This window comes from Zalophus californianus, chromosome 12 (genome assembly GCF_009762305.2).
Source record: "Zalophus californianus isolate mZalCal1 chromosome 12, mZalCal1.pri.v2, whole genome shotgun sequence".
Classification (NCBI taxonomy): domain Eukaryota; kingdom Metazoa; phylum Chordata; class Mammalia; order Carnivora; family Otariidae; genus Zalophus; species Zalophus californianus.
In genome coordinates this window covers 27,068,869-27,088,834 of record NC_045606.1, presented here as the reverse complement: position 1 = coordinate 27,088,834, position 19,966 = coordinate 27,068,869, and the positions used below count along the sequence as shown (strand labels likewise).

Genomic DNA, 19,966 nt, shown 5'->3' with positions numbered 1-19,966 from the left:
TGCAAATCAACATATGTTTATGTATACACATTATAGTACTGTTTTTAATAGGGAAAATTTGAAAGAATTTAAATGCATGCCAATAGGTGATTCCTAAAATAGAATATCATGCAACTATACCCTCTGTAAGTTTTGATCAGAAGGATTTCTGGGATGTATTAAGTGAACAAAAGCAAAATAAACAACAGGGTTTATATTATGGTTCTTTCTGTGCGCAAAGTTGGGAAGGTATTAGAGCTCTGTGTACCTTATTTTTTGTATATGCATAAGAAACTCTGGAAGAATATCCAAGAAACTAGACACAGTTAAGCCATTGAGGGCAAAGAAGTGAGAACTATAGAGGGGGAGGAAGTCCAGAGAAGAGGGAGTTTATTATTATAAGCCTTTATGTTCTTTCTGGTTTTGAACCATAAAATGTATTTCCTTTTTTTTTAAGATGTATTTATGTACTTTAGAGCATGCAAGGGAGGGGAGGAGGGAGGGAGAGAAGCAGACTCCCCACTGAGTGTGAAGCCCTGCGTGGGGCTTGTTGCCATGACCCTGAGATCATGACCTGAGCTGAAATCAAGAGTCAGAAGCTTAACTGACTGAGCCACCCAGGCGCCCCAATGTATGTTCTTGAAGAGAAGAGAAGAGAAGTAAATGGGCCTAATTATTATCAAGTACATAAGCTTGGAAAACCCTACCTCTAAAATTATTTTAGAGAGGGTGCCTGGTGGCTCAGTTGGTTACGTATCTGCCTTCGGCTCAGGTCATTATCACAGTGTCCTGGGATGGAACCCCACTGGGCTCCTTGCTCAGCAGGGAGCCTGCTTTTTTCTCTTCCCCTCACCCTGCTTGTGCTCTCTCTCTCAAATGAAATAAATAATTTTAGAGAAATAAAATGAGGGATACCAAAATCTGGTGTTATTTTTACAGAATTACATTGATCCTTAATATCTCTCTGAAATCCCCCAGTGAGTGCCTAATACAGTGGATGTCTTCATATATATTTTGATTTTTTTTTAATTTTTTATTGTTATGTTAATCACCATACATTACATCATTAGTTTTTGGTGCAGTGTTCCATGATTCATTGTTTGTTCATAACACCCAGTGCTCCATGCAGAACGTGCCCTCCTCAATACCCATCACCAGGCTAACCCATCCCCCTACCCCCCTCCCCTCTAGAACCCTCAGTTTGTTTTTCAGAGTCCGAATTTTTTACCAAATTGAGTGACTGTGTTATCTCAGTCTTAAATAATTTAAATTTAAAAAACATCAAAACATACTTTTACCTTACTGTGTAAAATTTGATCGCTTTTTTCCATTTAGTCGTTCAGGTCTCTGCGTTTACAAGGTACTTTGTTTTGCTACTACCATCTTCCTCACCTGCTGATTAAAAAAAAAAAAAGAGTCTTCAACCCTCCTTTTATCCACCTTTTGCCCCCTTCTGGCACATGAAAACCAGTTGATATTTTTGATATAAATCTGGTCATATAATTGCTCTTCAAATCGTTGACAGCCCTCCCATTACATTTAGAATAGCCTGCCCTAGTTGACAACATCCTTAAAGGAATGTTGAGTAAATGACATACCATGGTCCCAATTCAGAGTCCCCCGGTCACACAGGCTCAGTTTAGGAAGCTCATTCACACAGAACTTGCTGCTTTAGCCTCCAGGAAATGGAATCCTAATTAAACATTTAGGAGGCAGTCAAAAATAAATTGTTGTTATTCACTTTTAGGTAATAGCACTTTATATTCTATGATTTTGTTCAATAATTTACATGCACACAAATACGTGTGTAGTGCATGGATAGACAATGAATCTTTGTAGTCTTGTCCTTTTGTGACCTTGCTTTCGTAGAGTTCAGACACCAATAATCTAGAATAACATGGATATGCCCTCCATTGGTATAATCACATCAAGTCTTACGAAAAGGAGAAGGCCAGCCTTCCAGGAGTGAAGAAAGCTTTGGGCAAGTATGGCCCTGCTAATGTGGAAGACAGCACAGGAAGTGGAGCTACAGATAGTTAAAGATGGTGATGACATTGATCTCTTTGGATCTGAGGAGGAGGAGGAAAGTGAAGAAGCGAAGAGGCTAAGAGAGGAACGCCTTGCACAGTATGAGTCAAAGAAAGCCAAAAAACCTGCACTTGTTGCCAAGTCTTCCATGTTACTAGATGTGAAACCTTGGGACCATGAGACAGATATGGCAAAACTAGAGGAGTGCGTCCGAAGCATTCAGGCAGACAGCTTGGTCTGGGGCTTTTCTAAACTAGTTCCAGTGCGATATGGAATTAAAAAACTTCAAATACAGTGTGTAGTGGAAGATAAAGTTGGAACAGATATGCTGGAGGAGCGGATCACTGCTTTTGAGGACTATGTGCAGTCCGTGGACATGGCTGCTTTTAATAAGATCTAAAATCTACATCATAGATCATTGCCCTTAAATAAAAGTTTAAAAGACAAAAAAAAAAGGTAGAATAACATGTATAATGCTAAATAATAATTTATATAAGATAGGAAGACAAAGAATCATAAAATTCTGACACTATCTTGTTTTCCTTGACCAAAGAAATAAAAGGCTATTTAAGGCTTAGGCTATTCATATGTACATTTGAACTCTTTTTGCTTTCCTTGGAAGTGGTTAATAGTTAAAACCTGGGGCACTATAGTGCCTGTTGTGGACCTCTGCCTTGTTAAGATAGAATCGAAAAATTCAGAGAATGCATGAAGGCCAGCCACTCCATTGCTGGAAAGAGCAATAGCAAACCACTGAGCTATCCCGTTTGCGCTTAAAAAAAAAAAAAAAAAAAAAAGTTAATTGCATATTTTTTTAACACTCCGTTTCAATATTATTACCATTAGTCATCATTGATCGGATGTGTCAAAATCATCCAAGCATTTTGTAAGAAACCTTTTCCTTTTTGGACCATTAAGTCGAAGAAAATTCCTAATAGTTACTTCATTTCTCTATTTCATTTTCATTAACAGTGCTTACTCTGTATGCAGTTCAGTATCTTGTTGCTGAATTAACTTGAAGACCTGGATTGATTCAGGAGTTAGTGAAAAGTTTAAGTTCCTGGGTCTCAGGAAGTCGTTACTTTGCAGGTGACAGTGGACGAAGTGTGTATTCGAGAAGAAAACACTCCTCCCTTGGAAACCTGTTTTTGTTTAAGAACTGAAAAATGTGTATCCCCTCCTCCCTGCTTCGTACACATGGGCGTGTGGAATTTAAATATATTTTGACAAAGTGAAGAGAACTGTCTCTCTAACATATTGGTGCCAATGAGTTTTAAAACTCTTTCCCTTGCAGGTTAAAAAAGGAAGGCCATGAGAGGAAATGACTAAATCCTTTGTGTATATCTTCATTGACAGCTGATAATTAGCATGCAGCTTAGCAATAATAATTAGTTCCCTCTTGAGAAAATTTCCGGATGAACTCTGAGTTGGTGCATCTCAGTTTAGTCTTGTTTTTGTCCAGCCCCTCCCCCAAGTAATTCATGTTATTTTTGGAGTAGGAAGAACTCAAGATGAGCTCTCTCCTTTTACCCGAGTCAGCGCTGTCCATTATTTGCGCTGTGTTTTCTGGAGATTACCTGAGATTAGAGTTTCTTTTGTCTCCCTCTTCCTGTGTGTTTTCTGATTCTTTCATCTAGGCAGTTTGAAGCAGTGCAGACGGATAAAGAAGTTAGCCATTGCTTGGTAAATATGCCCAGTCCATGGGCTGTAATTTGGAGCTAAAATCACTAATATGACTTAAAGTGCTGGCTTGAAAACTTAAGACGAAAAAGTCTCGTGGGAGGGAAGCTTCTTGCTTGAGTTTCTTTTGCATTTAGTCTATACCTTTAAATTTCCAATACATCTTGGAACTCTGTAGTAAATTAAGTAAAAACATTTTCATTTTCTCAAAAGAGATGTACAATGTGGAAAATGTCACCAGTTGACAAGTCAACAACATGAAAACTTCTGTAGTCGTTTGAGATAGTTGATAAAATACAAATGAAAGGAAATTAAAATTAAAATTGATATTAACCTGAATTTTCCTGTTGATGTTGCCGCTATTGAGTTATTTTTACTTAATACCAACTATTCAATGTTGGGAAAACCTTCCATTTTATCTTATTTATATCAGGCTCTGCAAAAATACTTTCAACTTCAGACACATTGTAATCCCTTGATAGACTAGATTTTTCTTAGTTGGTTCTGTGAGGAGTTTTACCTATAATAGGTTATGGAGTCCTTGTTAGTAAGGAACAGGCTTTTAATAAGTTAGTCTTTTTGCTCCCTGACTCTGGAGACCAGAACGGGGGATGACTAAGCTGTGTGAGTTCATAGTGGTGATAGACACCCCATCTCACATGCATTCTTCATGGCAAAGCTCTTCATTCAACTTCTCTTGTGTAAATTTTGGCACTAACAATGACCAAATAACCCTAGCTGTGCACCAAATCTCGTAAAATCTCTGTCTACATCTAGAAGATGGGGATAGTTGTAGGTCCTACCTACTTCATGGAAGTGCCACATGAGATAATAAATGCCAAGCCCTTAGTATGTGACATATAACTACTCAATAAATATTAACGGTTATTACTCCCCTCGAGAGTCAGGGCTGAGAGGAACCGTATTGGGAAATATGAGGAAATTTGGTTGCATAAAAGGAAGAGTCATTTCTCCACCTTCTCCCATTTGTTCAGGATGTAATTTTGTTTTAAATAAAGTAATACGTGTTCACTAGGAAAAATTTTGGTAATACAGAAGTGTTACAGTGGCCTCTAAAAGAGTCCTAATAGCAATACACTGAACCTCATTTTTACTGGTTATTGTAATTTTTTTAAAATACCCTTTAAAATGATTTCACATTTCTTTATATATTTAATGAAGTTGAATTCTTTTTATGTGAATTTGTTTTTGCCTGTCATCTATTATGACATGTCTCTTTTCAGAACAGAGGTGATAGTTCTTTCTTTTTCAGCATACTGAATTATCAATAATTTGTTTTTATATCTATGCTTTAATTAAATACTTTCCCCCAGCTTTTCCCTAATAATTGTTTCAGTTTCTTTCTTTAAATTTTGGAATTCCATAGTTTATCAAACTTTACTGCTCTTGTCTTATTAATTGCTTTTATTTTTATAGTGCTCTTTTTACAAATAAAACCTATTTTAATTCCTAGAAATCTCATATAGATGAGATAGATGAGTGTTTCCCAAAAGAGAACAAAATTGAAAGTAATATTCTCTGTGCAGACATTTAGGTTTATTCTCCACTTGAGTGAGGAATTTTAATAATTCACTTATTATTAGGAAGGATGGCTCAAGATCAGAAAATCAAAACCCAGATTTTCATATTTGAAGGTGTTCTTCAAAACTTGGTGAGATTATACTGAATGTCTGTAAACCACAGGTCAACTGATTCAGTCTACTAGAAATACAAATTGTAATGAATTTATGTTACTGTACATTTATTCATAAATATAGACAGATAGGTTTGTCTATGGGATTGATACATGTACTTAAAGGTGACAGCTCTGACCCCCCATAATTATAGGAACGACACTGTTTACCGCATGGCTTCTTCATTTAACCATGGATGGTTAATTGATCCCAAAGCAGCCAGTCTTCAGAAAGCCAGCGGCTTATGAATTGTGAACACTGGCTAAGTCAATTACATTCTTTTCCTTGGGAATTTGAATTCAAAGATGCAAAAATTATTGTATTGTGGTGGGGTGGGGGCTGGATGGTCAGATAATTGGGAACTAATGTACACCTATTTAGCATGAGCAAACCAATGAATAAGTCCTTTAGGAACAGTACAGTGAAGCAGTGTCATTAAGAAAATCAAGAAGCAAAGATACACCCTTTCTCAATAAAGAAATTACCTTGTGCTCCTGTTGGTTTTCCAGTTAATATGAGGCTCTGTTTCTCCATCCTTAGACCTATATTACCCTGATTTAATCTCTATTCACTGAAATCATTAAGGTCTGTACTAACATGGCCACCCATAGCCATAAAGTCACTTTGAGTAGATTGCACTCTGATATGAATTCAGGTGGCTTGCACTGAGGCATGTAATTATAAGCAGAGGTGTGGCTCTTGATAACTTATTTTTTTTTAGTGAGGTTGGGTGTCCATCATAGTATTGTTCAGCCATTAAGAGGACCTCGGGAGAAGTTTCTCTTAGTCCTTAATAACAGGTGTATTGGTCAGGGTTCTCCAAAGAAACAGAACCAGTAAGAGATATGTATAAAATGAGGTATTAGCTTTGAAATTACAGAAGCTGAGAAGTCCTGCAGTCTTCTGTCTGCAAGACAGAGAGACAGGAAAGCAGGTGGTTTAGTTCAGTCTTGAGTCTGAAGGCGTAAGAACCAGTGGAGATGATGATGTAAGTCTCAGTCTGAGGGCAGTTGAAACCAGCTCAATCGGAGAGGCGGGAGGGGGGCGGGGGGGAAGAAAGGAGTGAGTTTTTCCTTCCTCCACTTTTTGCTCTACTCAGACCCTCCCATGATGCTTTAGTTGGCGCATCAATTAAATGCTAATCTCATCTAGAAACACCTTAACAGATATACCCAGAAATAATGTTTAGCCAAATATTTAAGCAATCCTGATCTAGTCAAATTGATATATAAAGTTAGCCATCACACCAAGCAATGCTCCTAAGCAACTGACACAGTTTTTCTATCGTGTTATAGTGACTTTTACTTTGAATTTTAGGAAGTCTGGGGTCAATTTTAGTATTCACTTCAACAATACATAGGGATATTAAAGAGTGACTTTCAGCTAATAAAATTAATTCCAGTCTTATCTTATTTTCCTTATTTTTCCCTTTATCATCTTGATAAACCCTAGCTAGCATTATATTTGTTCAATTGAATGTATTTGTATAAGTCATCTCAGATCCTTTTTGGGAAGAGGAAAGTTAAATAAGAGTAGGAAATTGGAGTTAGTATTGAAGTATTACTAGGTATAGCCTTTAAAAAATGTTTCTATTATAGAATTTACTCATAATGGATATTTTTAACCTTTCCTGACTTAAAGTCAAGGATGTTGGAGAATCACAGACAGTTAAGAAGGACAGTTTTGGTCTTTGAGAAAATTAAGGATCACAATCCGGATTTATGCCTGCGGAAATTGACAAGAAGAATATAAACCATCACATTGATACGTTTTGGTCAGTATCATGATTCTGAAATACTATATCTAGCTACAAGCCCAGACTTCTTAGGAATCTGTTTGTGGCACTATTGTGCTGTATGGTGATGGTCAAAGTGGAAAGTTTGCAAAAGCAACTGAATAATCTTCTCTCATTTTGTGAAAATGTTTAAAGAAAACTAGTCTATTCATTGGGTCTTATAAGTTTGTAAAGGTAAGGTGACTTTAGGAATTATTCTAGGAAGTGTCTTCATAAATGAAATGAAATTTATTGACTTACTTCCTAAGGCATGTCTGTGATATTCAACTTAATGTATCCAAACATATCTTGGCAGCATAAATAAAATAGGCAACATAAATGAGATCCAAAGTTCCTTATAACTTAAAAAAGTATTCTTACACCCTATAATCATTTAAATACATGAAAAGTCATAAATAATTTAACTGCTTCTCTTTAGGCAAGCTTGAATACGGCACATGTGATATTTACACTTGTTCATTATAGTCCTTCCATTGGTTAAACTTTCAAAACACAGGCTTTATGCTGTGCTTTGAAAGACTCTAAAATATCTATGTTTTTTTACAATGTTTTTATGACGTCCACTTTAGAAATGCAGTTTAGTCAATGACAAGAATTTTGAGTGTGCAATGGTGATTAACATGTAAGGAAACCATCAACAGAAATGTTAGTTGGTGTAACCAAGAGGCTAGATGGTTGTTCAAGGTGATGCAGGTAATTAATGGCAAAGCCAAGACTTGCGTGTGGCTCTTCAGATTCTCAGTCTGCAGGACTCTTTGTTATGACATACACACCTGTTGTACTTTAATTCTCATGTTTTTTTGGTAATTTGAGTGATTTTTCATTGTAATTATGTATGTCTGTAGGGTGGTTATTTTAATTTCTGGGCACCTGAGTTTATCAGTAAAATAAAGGACAGTGGTAATTTATTTTATTTTTTTAAAAGGTTTTATTTATTTATTTAATTTAGAGACAGACGGGGAGAGAGAGAGAGTGCAGTGGAAGGGTTAGAGGGGGAGGGAGAGGGACGAGCAGACTCCACACTGAGTGTGGAGCCATAGGCGGGGCTTGATCTCAATAAACCCTAGTGGGGCGCTTAACTGACTGAGTTACCCAGGTGCCCCAGGACAGTGGCAATTTAAACGGTTACTCTGTGGTTGTTCACTGTTGTGGGGAGGGAAAAAGGATAAATGTAAATGCCATAAGAAATGAACATTTTAAGAAATTTGCATTTGTTGGACGCACATTTCAGTTTTTTCTCTTTGCATTTTCCAAACTCTTTCTCCGTAGGTGCATGAGTGTATTTTTGTGATCTCATGGGATAGACCTGGCTACCAAAATAGGCACATGGGTCAGAATAAAAGGCGATGCACCAGAATAAAATAAGCTTGATGCATCAGTAATCAGTCTCTATTATTACAAAGAAATAGGAACTGCCACCTATAGACTATTAGAATTATAGTAAGCGTAACAGAAATTGACAAGTCATAAAAACAAGTAACTGTTAATGTCTATCTCTCTATAATGTATACAGGGGTAATGGGGTCCTAATGACCTCATTGGGAAATAAGTAAGGTGATCTCTAGATGGAACAGATTCCTGGAGTGCCTCATTCGAATTCAGACTTTTTAATATGGGCACAGACCATTCCACTGTGGCAACACTTCAGGGTATACTCTCATATTTTATTCCTGTCATCACTTTGTTTTTTCCAGCAAACTTAATCACCCAAACTCTGCGCCTTACTGTGTTTGGGTTAGAGACCTGTTTAATTCCAGATAATCTGTTTTTCAGTTGCATCCTTTCAGATAATGTGTTTTTTAGTTGCATCCTTTCAGATAATGATTTCACTGAACTTGGAGATATTGGAATAACTGGGGAACATTTTCTGGAAAAGAGTCCATTTAACAGCCCTGATATAAAACCATAAGTGATCATATGTAAAGACAAGGTGTAATGGCAATAGACAGTGTTGATCCATATTTTTGTTATGGTATCAAATCCCTAAAATATGCATCTCTTGCTTTTGTGGATGCCTAGTAAGGAAGGAAAAGTGATATGATTTTACCTTGACAAAAATGCTAAATGGGAAAAATTTGTCTTCCAGGATTCAGAACCCCTGATCAGTCCTCTTTCCTCCTCCCCAGATAAAGCACGTTAATATTCTTTGCATCCCTCCCTCAAAACTTGTTTTCACCTTCTTTATTTAGGGGAAGAGTCTAATGACTCAGTATTGTTAGTTTTACCTTTATAAGAGATACTTTGATTTTGGCAATATTTCTTATTTTAAACTAAAGGGTTTTTAATTTTTTTATTTGAGTATAGTTGACACCCAGTGTTACATTAATTTCAGGTGTATTAAACTAAAGGTTTAAACTTAGCCCTACTCCACAGAATTTTGGACATCTACAGTTTCAAAGTAGAGATACAGACCATGAATACATTTTTTTAAAGATTTCATTTATTTGAGAGAGAGAGCAACCGTGAGCAGGGGGAGGGGCAGAGGGAGAAGCTGACTCCCCGCCGAGCAGGGAGCCTGACGACAGGGTTCAATGGACACAGGGCTCCATCCCAGGACCCTGAAATCATGATCTGAGCTGAAGGCAGATGCTTAACGGACTGAGCCACCCAGGCGCCCCAGATACATTTTTAACAGAGCCAGAAAACGTCCTTCATCTCTCTGTTCTCAGAAGCAGAGTGAGCTCGATGCTCTACAGATTGGTCACATTTCGTCCTGCTCTCTGGATTTAGTGTCTGGTCACCAGTGTTCCCTGTTCTCTGTCAGATGCATTGGGCTTTGACCTTTGGAAGATGAAGCTCTCTTCGAACTTGTCAGTATTTCCCAAAGGGGCCTCTTCGGGACTTTTTCAGCTTGCAGGGTCTAGTCTTAGGGGCAGTATTACCATCATCGAAGGCTCTCATATATCACTTACCAAGCTTAAGTCCTGAACTGCCGTATGCAGTTCAATACCTTCAACAAACAAACAAACAAATACACACACATGAGAGGTGTGTCACATTGTGACTTTCTAAGCTTAAATGTATGTTGGTTGAAACAAATCATTTGTGATTTCTGCTGTGGGCATGAATACATAAACACGAACCAAAAACCAACTGAGATCTCTTAGAGATCCCCACCAGCTTTATCAGTTGTCCCTGCTGAACTGAATGTTATCATGCTTTACCTCTTTGTATTAACAACCTGAGAATTTCCAGACATGGACGCTTTGATTTTGGATGTGACTTTCAAAACCAATATTAAGTGGAGACTTTTTTTGTGTGTGTGAGTTTGTGTTCATGTGGAATTAAATGGACACACTTTTGGAATATTTTTTCTAGATTTGGAGTATTTGTTGAACACAGAGAAGTAAATATAAAATTCACAGTAAAATGGCTTTTCCACATAGCACTTTACATAAAGATCATGAAGGTTAATTCTTTCTGTATTTAAAAACATAGGATATTGGGATGCCTGGGTGGCTCAGTTAGTTGAGTGTCTGCTCTTGGCTCAGGTCATGATCCCAGGGTCCTGGGTTGGAGTCCCGCATCAGGCTCCTTGCTCAGCGGGAACCCTGCCTCTTCCTCTGCCTGCCGCTCCCCCTGCTTGTGCTCGCTCGCTCTCTCTCACTCTCTGACAAATAAATAAAATCTTTAAAAAAAAATAGGTTATTTACCTTACATATTGAAGATTTTAGATTCACGAACTTATAAAGATTTTAGTTTGTGCACATTAAAACTTATTCCCAGTTACACTTTTTTACTTGTTAAACAATTTTTTAGTTTTTCTAGTTTTACCAAGAAACAGACATATCAATATGGAGCACTGAATAAATTTAAAAATGTACATGATATACGTACATATCTTGAAATAGACTACTACAGTAAATTGAGTTAACATCCATTTTATCACATAGACTTTTTGTTCTTGTGATGAGAACTTTCAAGATCTACTCTCTTAGCATCTTTCAAATATGCAATACACTATTGTTAATGCACTGCATATTTTTAATCTTTTGAGTAATAAATTCTAAAGGCTTTGTATTTGTGATAAAATGAATGTTGTCATACCTATTGGAATCCTGTAGTTAATTGAGCCATGAAAAAAGTGTTATAAAGGTATTTGTATTTTGTCTTTTGTTTAGTGAACATTTTCTTCTGCATTTCAGAACTCTTGGACCTAAATCGAACATCAGTCTTTCATAGCCCTTTTGGGTTTCTTGATCTCCATGCAATGCTGCTGGATGAATATCAGGAGAGACTCTTTGTGGGAGGCAAGGATCTTGTGTATTCTCTCAGCTTGGAACAAATCGGCAGTGGCTATCGAGAGGTATGGAAACATCAAATTGTGTGTCAGGAGGGAAAGAAAAGGGGGTGAGGGAGATAACTTCTGGCATGGTGTTACTTGAATTAGTTCTTGATTGTTGGCCATTTTAATTTTCGGAGTGATTATTTTATTGGAAGAAATAAAACATTCATGAAAAAATGAAATCCTTATAAAAAGGTTATAAAGTCTCAAGAATGAACTTTTCTAGCATACCACTGATCTCTGTATTTCCAGAAGACTTTGGATTAGTGTGTTTGACATTCCTCTTTGCATGGTAGCCCTTGTCACCACACCCACTGTCCTGAGACCTGGGTTTGGAACATGTTTTACCAGCAATCCCTCTAGGCATTATTTCTACAAAAACCCCAGCCTAAAGCAATATGGATGAGTAACCTTGCTATAGCTAATGTTCTCTTGGTAATATCATTAATTCAGGTGGATGCTCCTTAAATAGTGGTGGATTAAAGTATGTTAAAATAGGCAAGTGCCCAACATTTTCAAGCAAAGGTTGACTGTGATGAGAAAGATAGAACTTAGAGTCTCTGCTTATGCAGAGTTGAGTTGAGCGACATTTTTTTCAGACCCAAGTCAACCTTAAAACATGCAGAAATACTTAGATGATAGTATCTTTTTGGCATAAATGTATGTATTACATAATACATTTTCTTTATGATACACATTTATTTTTATGTTTGTCAGAATGGTCAATGTCCATTTTTTTAAAGTCACTTAAAAACATTTATGATGAAAACCAGCATCCTTTCATCTCTGCCAGTTTCTAATCCCTAGAGAAAATTATTTCAACTCTTTTGTTACTCTTCTGATTCTTACCTCCATTTTTCTGAATAACATTTGTATACTGTTTTTTCTTGATACCATTGATGTTAGACATTATCTGTTGACTTTCTATTAAAGAAGATGAGGATTTTAGCGTTCTTTTCTTGCAGTACCATAGCTAAAATATCTCTGCAGTACATGAGAAGCCCCCACTTATCTGTCCCTTCATCTTCTCAGTTTAGCTGTAGCACAATTTTTAAGTAACAACCATTCACATTAGTGTAATAAGGAAAATAGGTCACACTTCTTTTTTTTGCCCCTCTGGGATTAAATATTATCCCCTTCTTTTTTTCTATTTGCTTAGATTTTTTATATTACCTGCTCTCATTTTTCACCAAACACCAAACTCTCTACCCAACTTCCTCTCCTCTTCTCAATTTCCATCAGTTCCAAATTTTTGGTTTTAAATTAAAGATAACCTTTCTGGTTCTCTTACCATCCTAGAGTTTAATTTCACCATTATCCTTGAGCATCCTCTCTACCTCACACTAGTAGAGTTTTCTTGATGAGTTTATATGACCTTTTAGTGGAATGTGCCTTCTGGTAGCTTCTTGAGGAAGGATCCAAAGTAAAATTTTGAGTTTTTTTATGTTTGAAAATAGTATTATTCAGACTTCACATATAATTGATAGATGAGTATAAAATTCTGGAATGAAAATCATTTGCTTCAGAATTTTGAGGATATTGCTCCATTGTTTAGAGATTTTCAGTACAGCTATTGAGAAGTTGATGCCTTTCTAATTTCAAAGTTTTGTACATAACCTGTTTCCTGCCACCATAGCCCCCTAATCTTGACCCCAAGTACCTCTGTGTTTTAAATTTTCTCTCAGATTTCTCTTAGAGTTGATATGTTTTCATCCACATTGGGCCTTCTACAGGAGACCTCATGGCCTTCAGCTCTGGAAAATATTTTTTAAATGTTTTTTCTTCTTTCCATTTTCTTCTTGATTCTCTTTCCCTCAACTTTCTGTCCTCTTTATTGTACAAACTTTGGACCATTTCTCCTGATTTCACCGACACTTTATCCGATTCCTATTCTCCAAAGGACAGTAGACTTCCAATTCCTGAGAATTTCTAAAGTTCTTTTTCATGAATCAGCTTGCTTATTGGCTTCCTTCACCTTGTAAGCATTTAGATTTCAGTTTTTCTAGTGTGCAAAGCCATTCAACACTTTTCCATATGTCATAGAACTTCCAAAATGTTACTGACATTTCTTTGGCTTCTCCACTCAAGTTCTGTCTTGTCCTTTTTGGATTATGTCCTTTACTATATCATTTTAGTACTTGTAAGAGGGAGCAGAAGCACATAGTCTTTCCTTTTTACTATCCTTTTTAATTATATTTTCTCAATAGTTCTTAAAAGACATGATATATCTTTATATATGTAACAGATATATAGTATTTATATTATATACACACTCACACGTACATATACACAAGTCTCTAAGACCATCTATGACCTCCTTCCAAATTCAGTGGTTTTTCCTCTCTCTCTGCACGGATGGTCTTTCCCGCACTAACTGTGATGTTCACCATATGGCTGTCTTCTTTTTCTCTCAGTTACATCATCTCCATTCTCCGATTTTCTGTGAAGGAATATCTCAGCTAGGGATCCTAAGTGTTGGGCCCATAGAACAATCTCTATTATGGACTGAATGTCGCCCAAAATTCATATGTTTAAGCCCTAACCCCCAGTACCTCAAGTATGACTGTGTTTGGAAATAAGACCTTTAAAGAGATGATGAAGTTAAAATGAGCCCATTAGGGTGGGCCCTAACCCAATCTGACTGGTATCCTTGTAAAAAGAGGAAATTCGATAACACAAAGAAACATCAGGGATGTGTGAGTCACAGCAAGAAGGTAGCCATCTACAAGCTGAGGAGAGAGGCCTCAGAAAGAACCAATCTTGCCAACACCTTGATCTTGGACTTCCAGCCTCCAGAGCTATGATAAAACAAATTTCTGTTGTTTATGCCACCCAGTCCATGGTATTTTGTTATACCACAGCCTTAATAAACTGATACAATCCCTATATTAAAATTTTAAATATGTGACTATGGAAAGATCCTTCAAGGGATGGGATACCTGGAAGATTAAGGATCTTTGCAGTAAGGAAGTGGTTTTTAAATTGTTATTCTTGGGTCAGGATGTCACTCTTATAGAGTTGGTCCCTGGAATCCACATTTACAGCAGGCTTTCTAGGTGATTTTTATGTACACAAAATCTCCTCATGATTTTCCTCAGCTGTTGTTTCCGACATGGTACTAAGACCAAGAGGTATCAGCTTCCCACATTAACATGATTCCCCTTTTAGAGTAGGGGAAATTGAATCACCTACTTATTCTCCTTTACTGTTGTGCCCTAATTGTATCCCTAGGCCTATAATGCTGGAAAGACTGAGGAAATGACCTGTGAAGACTGTATAAGGAACAAGGAGAGTGGTAGGGTTTCATGAACTGTATCTTAGGGAGCTAAATAAAATAGTATGTGGCCATTGAAGCTTTTGGGTGCCATCTCGCAAGGATGTCAAGGAAAGTAGCTACGCAAATTAATAAGTTCAATAACTTTGCTGCAGTCAAGGGTAAATCCTCATATTGTGGGGCCTGAAGTGTATACAGTTTAGTGACTTCTTCAGGAAATATACTTATTCAGACATAAATTTCAAAATTGCTAAGGTCCTTCCCTGGGTCACAGAAGGGCCTAGTTCCAGCAAGGAGCCCTGAGGCTTAAGCTTCACTGGCTCTGAGGTAACTTCTCCTCACCTGCATGTGTTTGTTTTGTACTTTTCCTTCCTGGTTCCACAAAGTGTGATTAGCAATGAAACTTCAAATAGAACTTTTGTGTTTGTTTTCAGTAACAGCAGAATTAAAGCTAGGTTTACTTCATGCACCTTCTGTTTAAAGGAATGGACTTGAGAATGAAGGTGCCTCAGTGCTTTCCAGGCTCTGAAGATGCAGTGTGTTTGCCTCTGGGCCAGGCTTTCCTCCCATCTTTTCTGTACCTCGTTCCCTCGATTTGTGTGTGTGTGTGTGTGTGTGCCTGTTACTATATTTTTAATCTCTCCTGCTTTGCTTTATCTGTCTCTGGGTTTCTCATCATCAGTACTATTGACATTATGAATAGGTCTAAGTTGGGGAGGGAGGTGTCCTGTGCATGGTAGACTGGGTCCCTGGCTTAGCTGGCTTCTGGCTTCTCGGTAATAGATGTCAGCAGAATGCATCCCCCTAGTCGTGACAATCTCAAAGTCTCTGGACATTACCAGATACCCCTTGGGAGGCAGAATTGCTGCGGTCAAACCAATAAGTCTAGCTCATCATTCTATGAGCAAGATCCAGACCCCACCATAGAAAGATTTCCCCTTAAGTATATATCCATATGATCCCAACTCCCTCCTTTTTCCCTTAAGATCAGCTCCCTTGAGAGTAGCCAAAGCCCATTTTCTCTATTTTCTCACATTGTATTTATATCTTAGCTTTTAGTATCTCTTGAAATGTAATAGCTGATACACAGAAGAATATAAATAATGGAAACATATTAGAAAGCATAATAATAAAATCAATACCAGTGAACCCCCCCACCCAACTCAAGAATGAGAATATCAGCAATCCCACTTTAAATGCAGCTGTCTTTACCTCCTCATGCCTCCTGCTACAGACAAGTGATCACTACCCTGTATTTTATGTCTGTTTTTTGTTTTTATTTTAAAACTTATTATAATAAATGTTTTGCTATATAGTATATTATTTAGACTTACTTGTTTTGAGCTTTGTAAAAATGATGTATAGTAGTATATTGCAGGGGCGCCTGGGTGGCTCAGTCGTTAAGCGTCTGCCTTCGGCTCAGGTCATGATCCCAGGGTCCTGGGATCGAGCCCCGCGTCGGGCTCCCTGCTTGGCGGGAAGCCTGCTTCTCCCTCTGCCACTCCCCCTGCTTGTGTTCCCTCTCTCGCTGTGTCTCTCTCTGTCAAAATAAATAAATAAAATCTTAAAAGAAATAGTATATTGCAGTCTCCTGGGATTATTTTTGTTGTTGTTTTGTTTTATCCAATATTATTTTTTAGAGTCAGTCATCTTCTTTATTGTTATAGTCCCTTTGGTGTAGAATGGAGTAGTGAATTAGGGCCACGAATTAGATTCCTAGGTTCAAATTCTGGCTTTGCATTTGCAACACTTGGCAGATTCCTTTACCCCTTTATGCTTCTGTTTCCTCACTTGTAAAAGGGGAAATGTTAGTCTTCTCTGAGGACAGAACTAAGTTAATGTAAGTAAGGGACCAAGAAGTATGCTTTGCACATATTAGAAGCTATGTATAAGCTCTTATTCGTCACTTTGACCGGTGTGTAATACATTCCATCATATGAATATAGCATAGTTTACCCATTACCTGTCAAAGGACAATTGGATAGCACCCAGGATTTTGCTTTGTTGATGTTTCTGTGATTACTATAGTAACTATCTCCTCATACACATTCCTGAAGGAATGCCTCCAAGGCATATATTCTGGATATTGCTGGTTATAGGTTAGTCAGTGTTCACCTATACAAGATAATGCTTAAAACTTCCCCAAAGTAGAAAGTAGTTACACAAAGTTCCATTCCCTCCAGCAGTGTTTGAGTTCCTGGTGATCCACACACCCTCCAAACCTTCTTCCACTGGTCTGTTTCATCCACATATTTTTCAGCAGTCTTCCGTTGATTCATTTGTTTATCCCCACCCAATACCTCACTGTCTTGGCAACTACAATAACATTTTTATTTATTTTTAATTTTATTTATTTGATTGTAATTTTCATAACCCAATATTTATTTCAGAAGCAGGACATATACATTGTAAAAGATTAGAAAATACTGACTTAAAAAAATACTGTACTATAATAGCAGATAGTGATAAGTGTTATGGAGAAAAATAAAGCTGGTTAGGGCGGCAAACATAAAGGGGTTGCTGGGATTAGATAATGGGGTGTCAGGAAAAGATTTTCTGGGGAAGTGATACTTGGTAAGCCACCTACACAAAATTCCCACTAGCCATATTTCAAGGCTCAGTAGCCAGTTGTGGCTAGTGGCTTGCATAGTGGACTGTGGAGGGCTAGAGAAGCAACATCACAGTGTGTGGCTGAGGTTGATTTCAAGGGCAGATCATTGAAAGATCAGAGGGTAGGGCACCATTTGGCTAGGGTGATAGCTGATAATTCATCCTTATGAAGAGAGAGACAGTAATCTAGGTGGAAAAAATCTTTCCATTACTGAGGAGTGCGTGACAAATGATGATGGCGGATGACTATGAGGAGGGATAGCAGGTGGTATGGTTGTGATCACATGAGCTTCAGAGCAGCAAGGAATTTACGTTTACTATTTTGTTTTAAATAATTATGGGGTAGATGAATTTAGAGTGAAAATTAATTAGAAACAGGCAAGAAGGATCACTTAAAACATCTTTCTTAACATGTGGGTTTAGAATAAAGAAGCCACCACCATTAGAGATGGCTGGTAGAGAAACAAAAGTTTCAGAGGACAAGCTGGGTTTAATTAAAGCAGGAAGGTCAAGGAACACTGGAAAAAGAGGTGGCAGTTACAGTGGATTTTGCTAAGGACAGAGCCGGCATTTGAGATGATTTAACGGAAGTGTTTGAATGGTTCGGAAGGGTGGAGTCATATTGGGAGCTGCACAGAGCTTTATGAGGATATGAGTCCAGCTCCGGATGGCTGATCTCTTGGGGTGAGGGAGTGTCCATGCTTCCCATGGGGCCTACAGTCATTCTGTAGGGATGTTTCAGAATGGATTAGCCCTGATGATCTCCTCAGGGAAGATGACTAATCTTAATTTTTAACTTTAGTAGGAAATAGAAACCATCAAACAGGTGGATCCTCTCTCCTATCACCAAGACTACTACTTCTGTGTGACTTTTCTACCTCCCTCCTTGTCATAGTGTGTGTGTGTGTGTGTGTGTGTGTGTGTGTGTGTGTGTGTGGCGGGGGGGCTCTTTCTCCTTTCACGAAGTGCCATTCTTTCTACCCATGCTTTGTATCCTACCCTGTTGACTTTTCTTAAGGATTGGTTATCTTTTATCTTTTCTGTATTCATTTCCTCTCTTTCTGTAAAATCAGCAACAAATATAGTTTTGTATAGGGTGTCTTAAACTTTTTTGTGTATCATGACTCTATTTGGCAGTCTGGTGAAGTCTATGGACGCTTAAATGTATTAAATCATTATGTAGGATTACTAAATAAAATATGGAAAAAATTCATCAAATTATAAATATATTGAAATAAAGCTGTCACACTACAAGAATAATAATTCATAGTATGAAAACATGTAGCTTCTTAATTAGTATATTAAATAATAAGACCTAGCAACTGCTCTTTTCAGTACTGTAATTTCAAAGTAATGATGAATGTTAATAATATTTTGAGATACCTGTAACAACTCTAAAGTAATATTAAGACATCTGTTATTTCTTGGGGCTCCTGGGTAACTCAAGTCGGTTAAGCGTCCAGCTCTTGGCTTCAGCTCAGGTAATGATCTTGGGATCATTAGACTGAGCCCTGTGATGGGCTCCACACTCAGTGGGGAGTCTGCTAGAGATTCTCTGTCTCTGCCCCTCCTCCCATACATGTGTGCAAGTTCTCTTTCTCTCTAAAATAAATAAATCTTTAAAAGAATAAAATAAAATATCAGGTATTTCTCTTGGTTATTAAGCCATGGATATTAATACTACTGTAATTTATTTCTTTTTTTAAATAACTTTTTATTGTTATGTTAATCACCATACATTACATCATTAGTTTTTGATGTAGTGTTCCATGATTCATTGTCTGCGTATAACACCCAGTGCTCCATGCAGAACATGCCCTCTTTAATACCCATCACCAGGCTAACCCATCCCCCCACCCCCCTCCCCTCTAGAACCCTCAATTTGTTTCTCAGAGTCCATAGTCTCTCATGGTTCATCTCCCCCTCTGATTTCCCCCGCTTCATTCTTCCCTTCCTGCTATCTTCTTCTTCTTCTTTCTTCTTCTTTCTTCTTCTTCTTTCTTCTTCTTTCTTCTTCTTTCTTCTTCTTCTTCTTTTTTTAACGTATAATGTATTATTTGTTTCAGAGGTACAGGTCTGTGATTCAACAGTCCTACACAGTTCACAGCGCTCACCATAGCACATACCCTCCCCAATGTCTATCACCCAGCCACCCCATCCCTCCCACCCCGCACCACTCCAGCAACCCTCAGTTTGTTTCCTGAGATTAAGAATTCCTCATATCAGTGAGATCATATGATACATGTCTTTCTCTGATTGACTTATTTCACTCAGCATAATACCCTCCATTTCCATCCATGTCATTGCAAATGTCAAGATCTCATTCCTTTTGGTGGCATGCTGGTATTTTCTTAGCATTTAAAAGCCAACACAGTATTTACACAATTATTTCGTAATTCAGTCTTTTAAAACAGGATTAAAAAAAACTTTTCATGTGACTTTAAAACATTTTAATAATGTATATCCTTTCAAAATGATGAGTAATGATAATATTCATTAGTAAACTAAAACTAGTAATAATCAAAAATAAAAATCCCTCTTGACATTACAAAAGGTAAATTTCTTCATATAGCATCTACGAATTATTGAAAACATTTTTGTACTATTTTTTATATTCCATG

At 37.4% G+C, this 19,966-nt stretch overlaps 1 protein-coding gene and 1 pseudogene across 1 annotated transcript in view; both read left to right on the top strand.

Annotated features, from left to right (window-relative positions):
• The window catches only part of SEMA3E (semaphorin 3E), a 242,219-nt gene that overhangs the window by 124,944 nt on the left and 97,309 nt on the right, over window positions 1-19,966 (top strand). Inside the window, 1 exon segment of the mRNA XM_035723379.1 lies at window positions 11,322-11,482. Within this exon segment, the coding sequence (XP_035579272.1) occupies window positions 11,322-11,482 (161 nt within the window).
• Window positions 1,876-2,407, top strand: LOC113911800 (annotated as a pseudogene).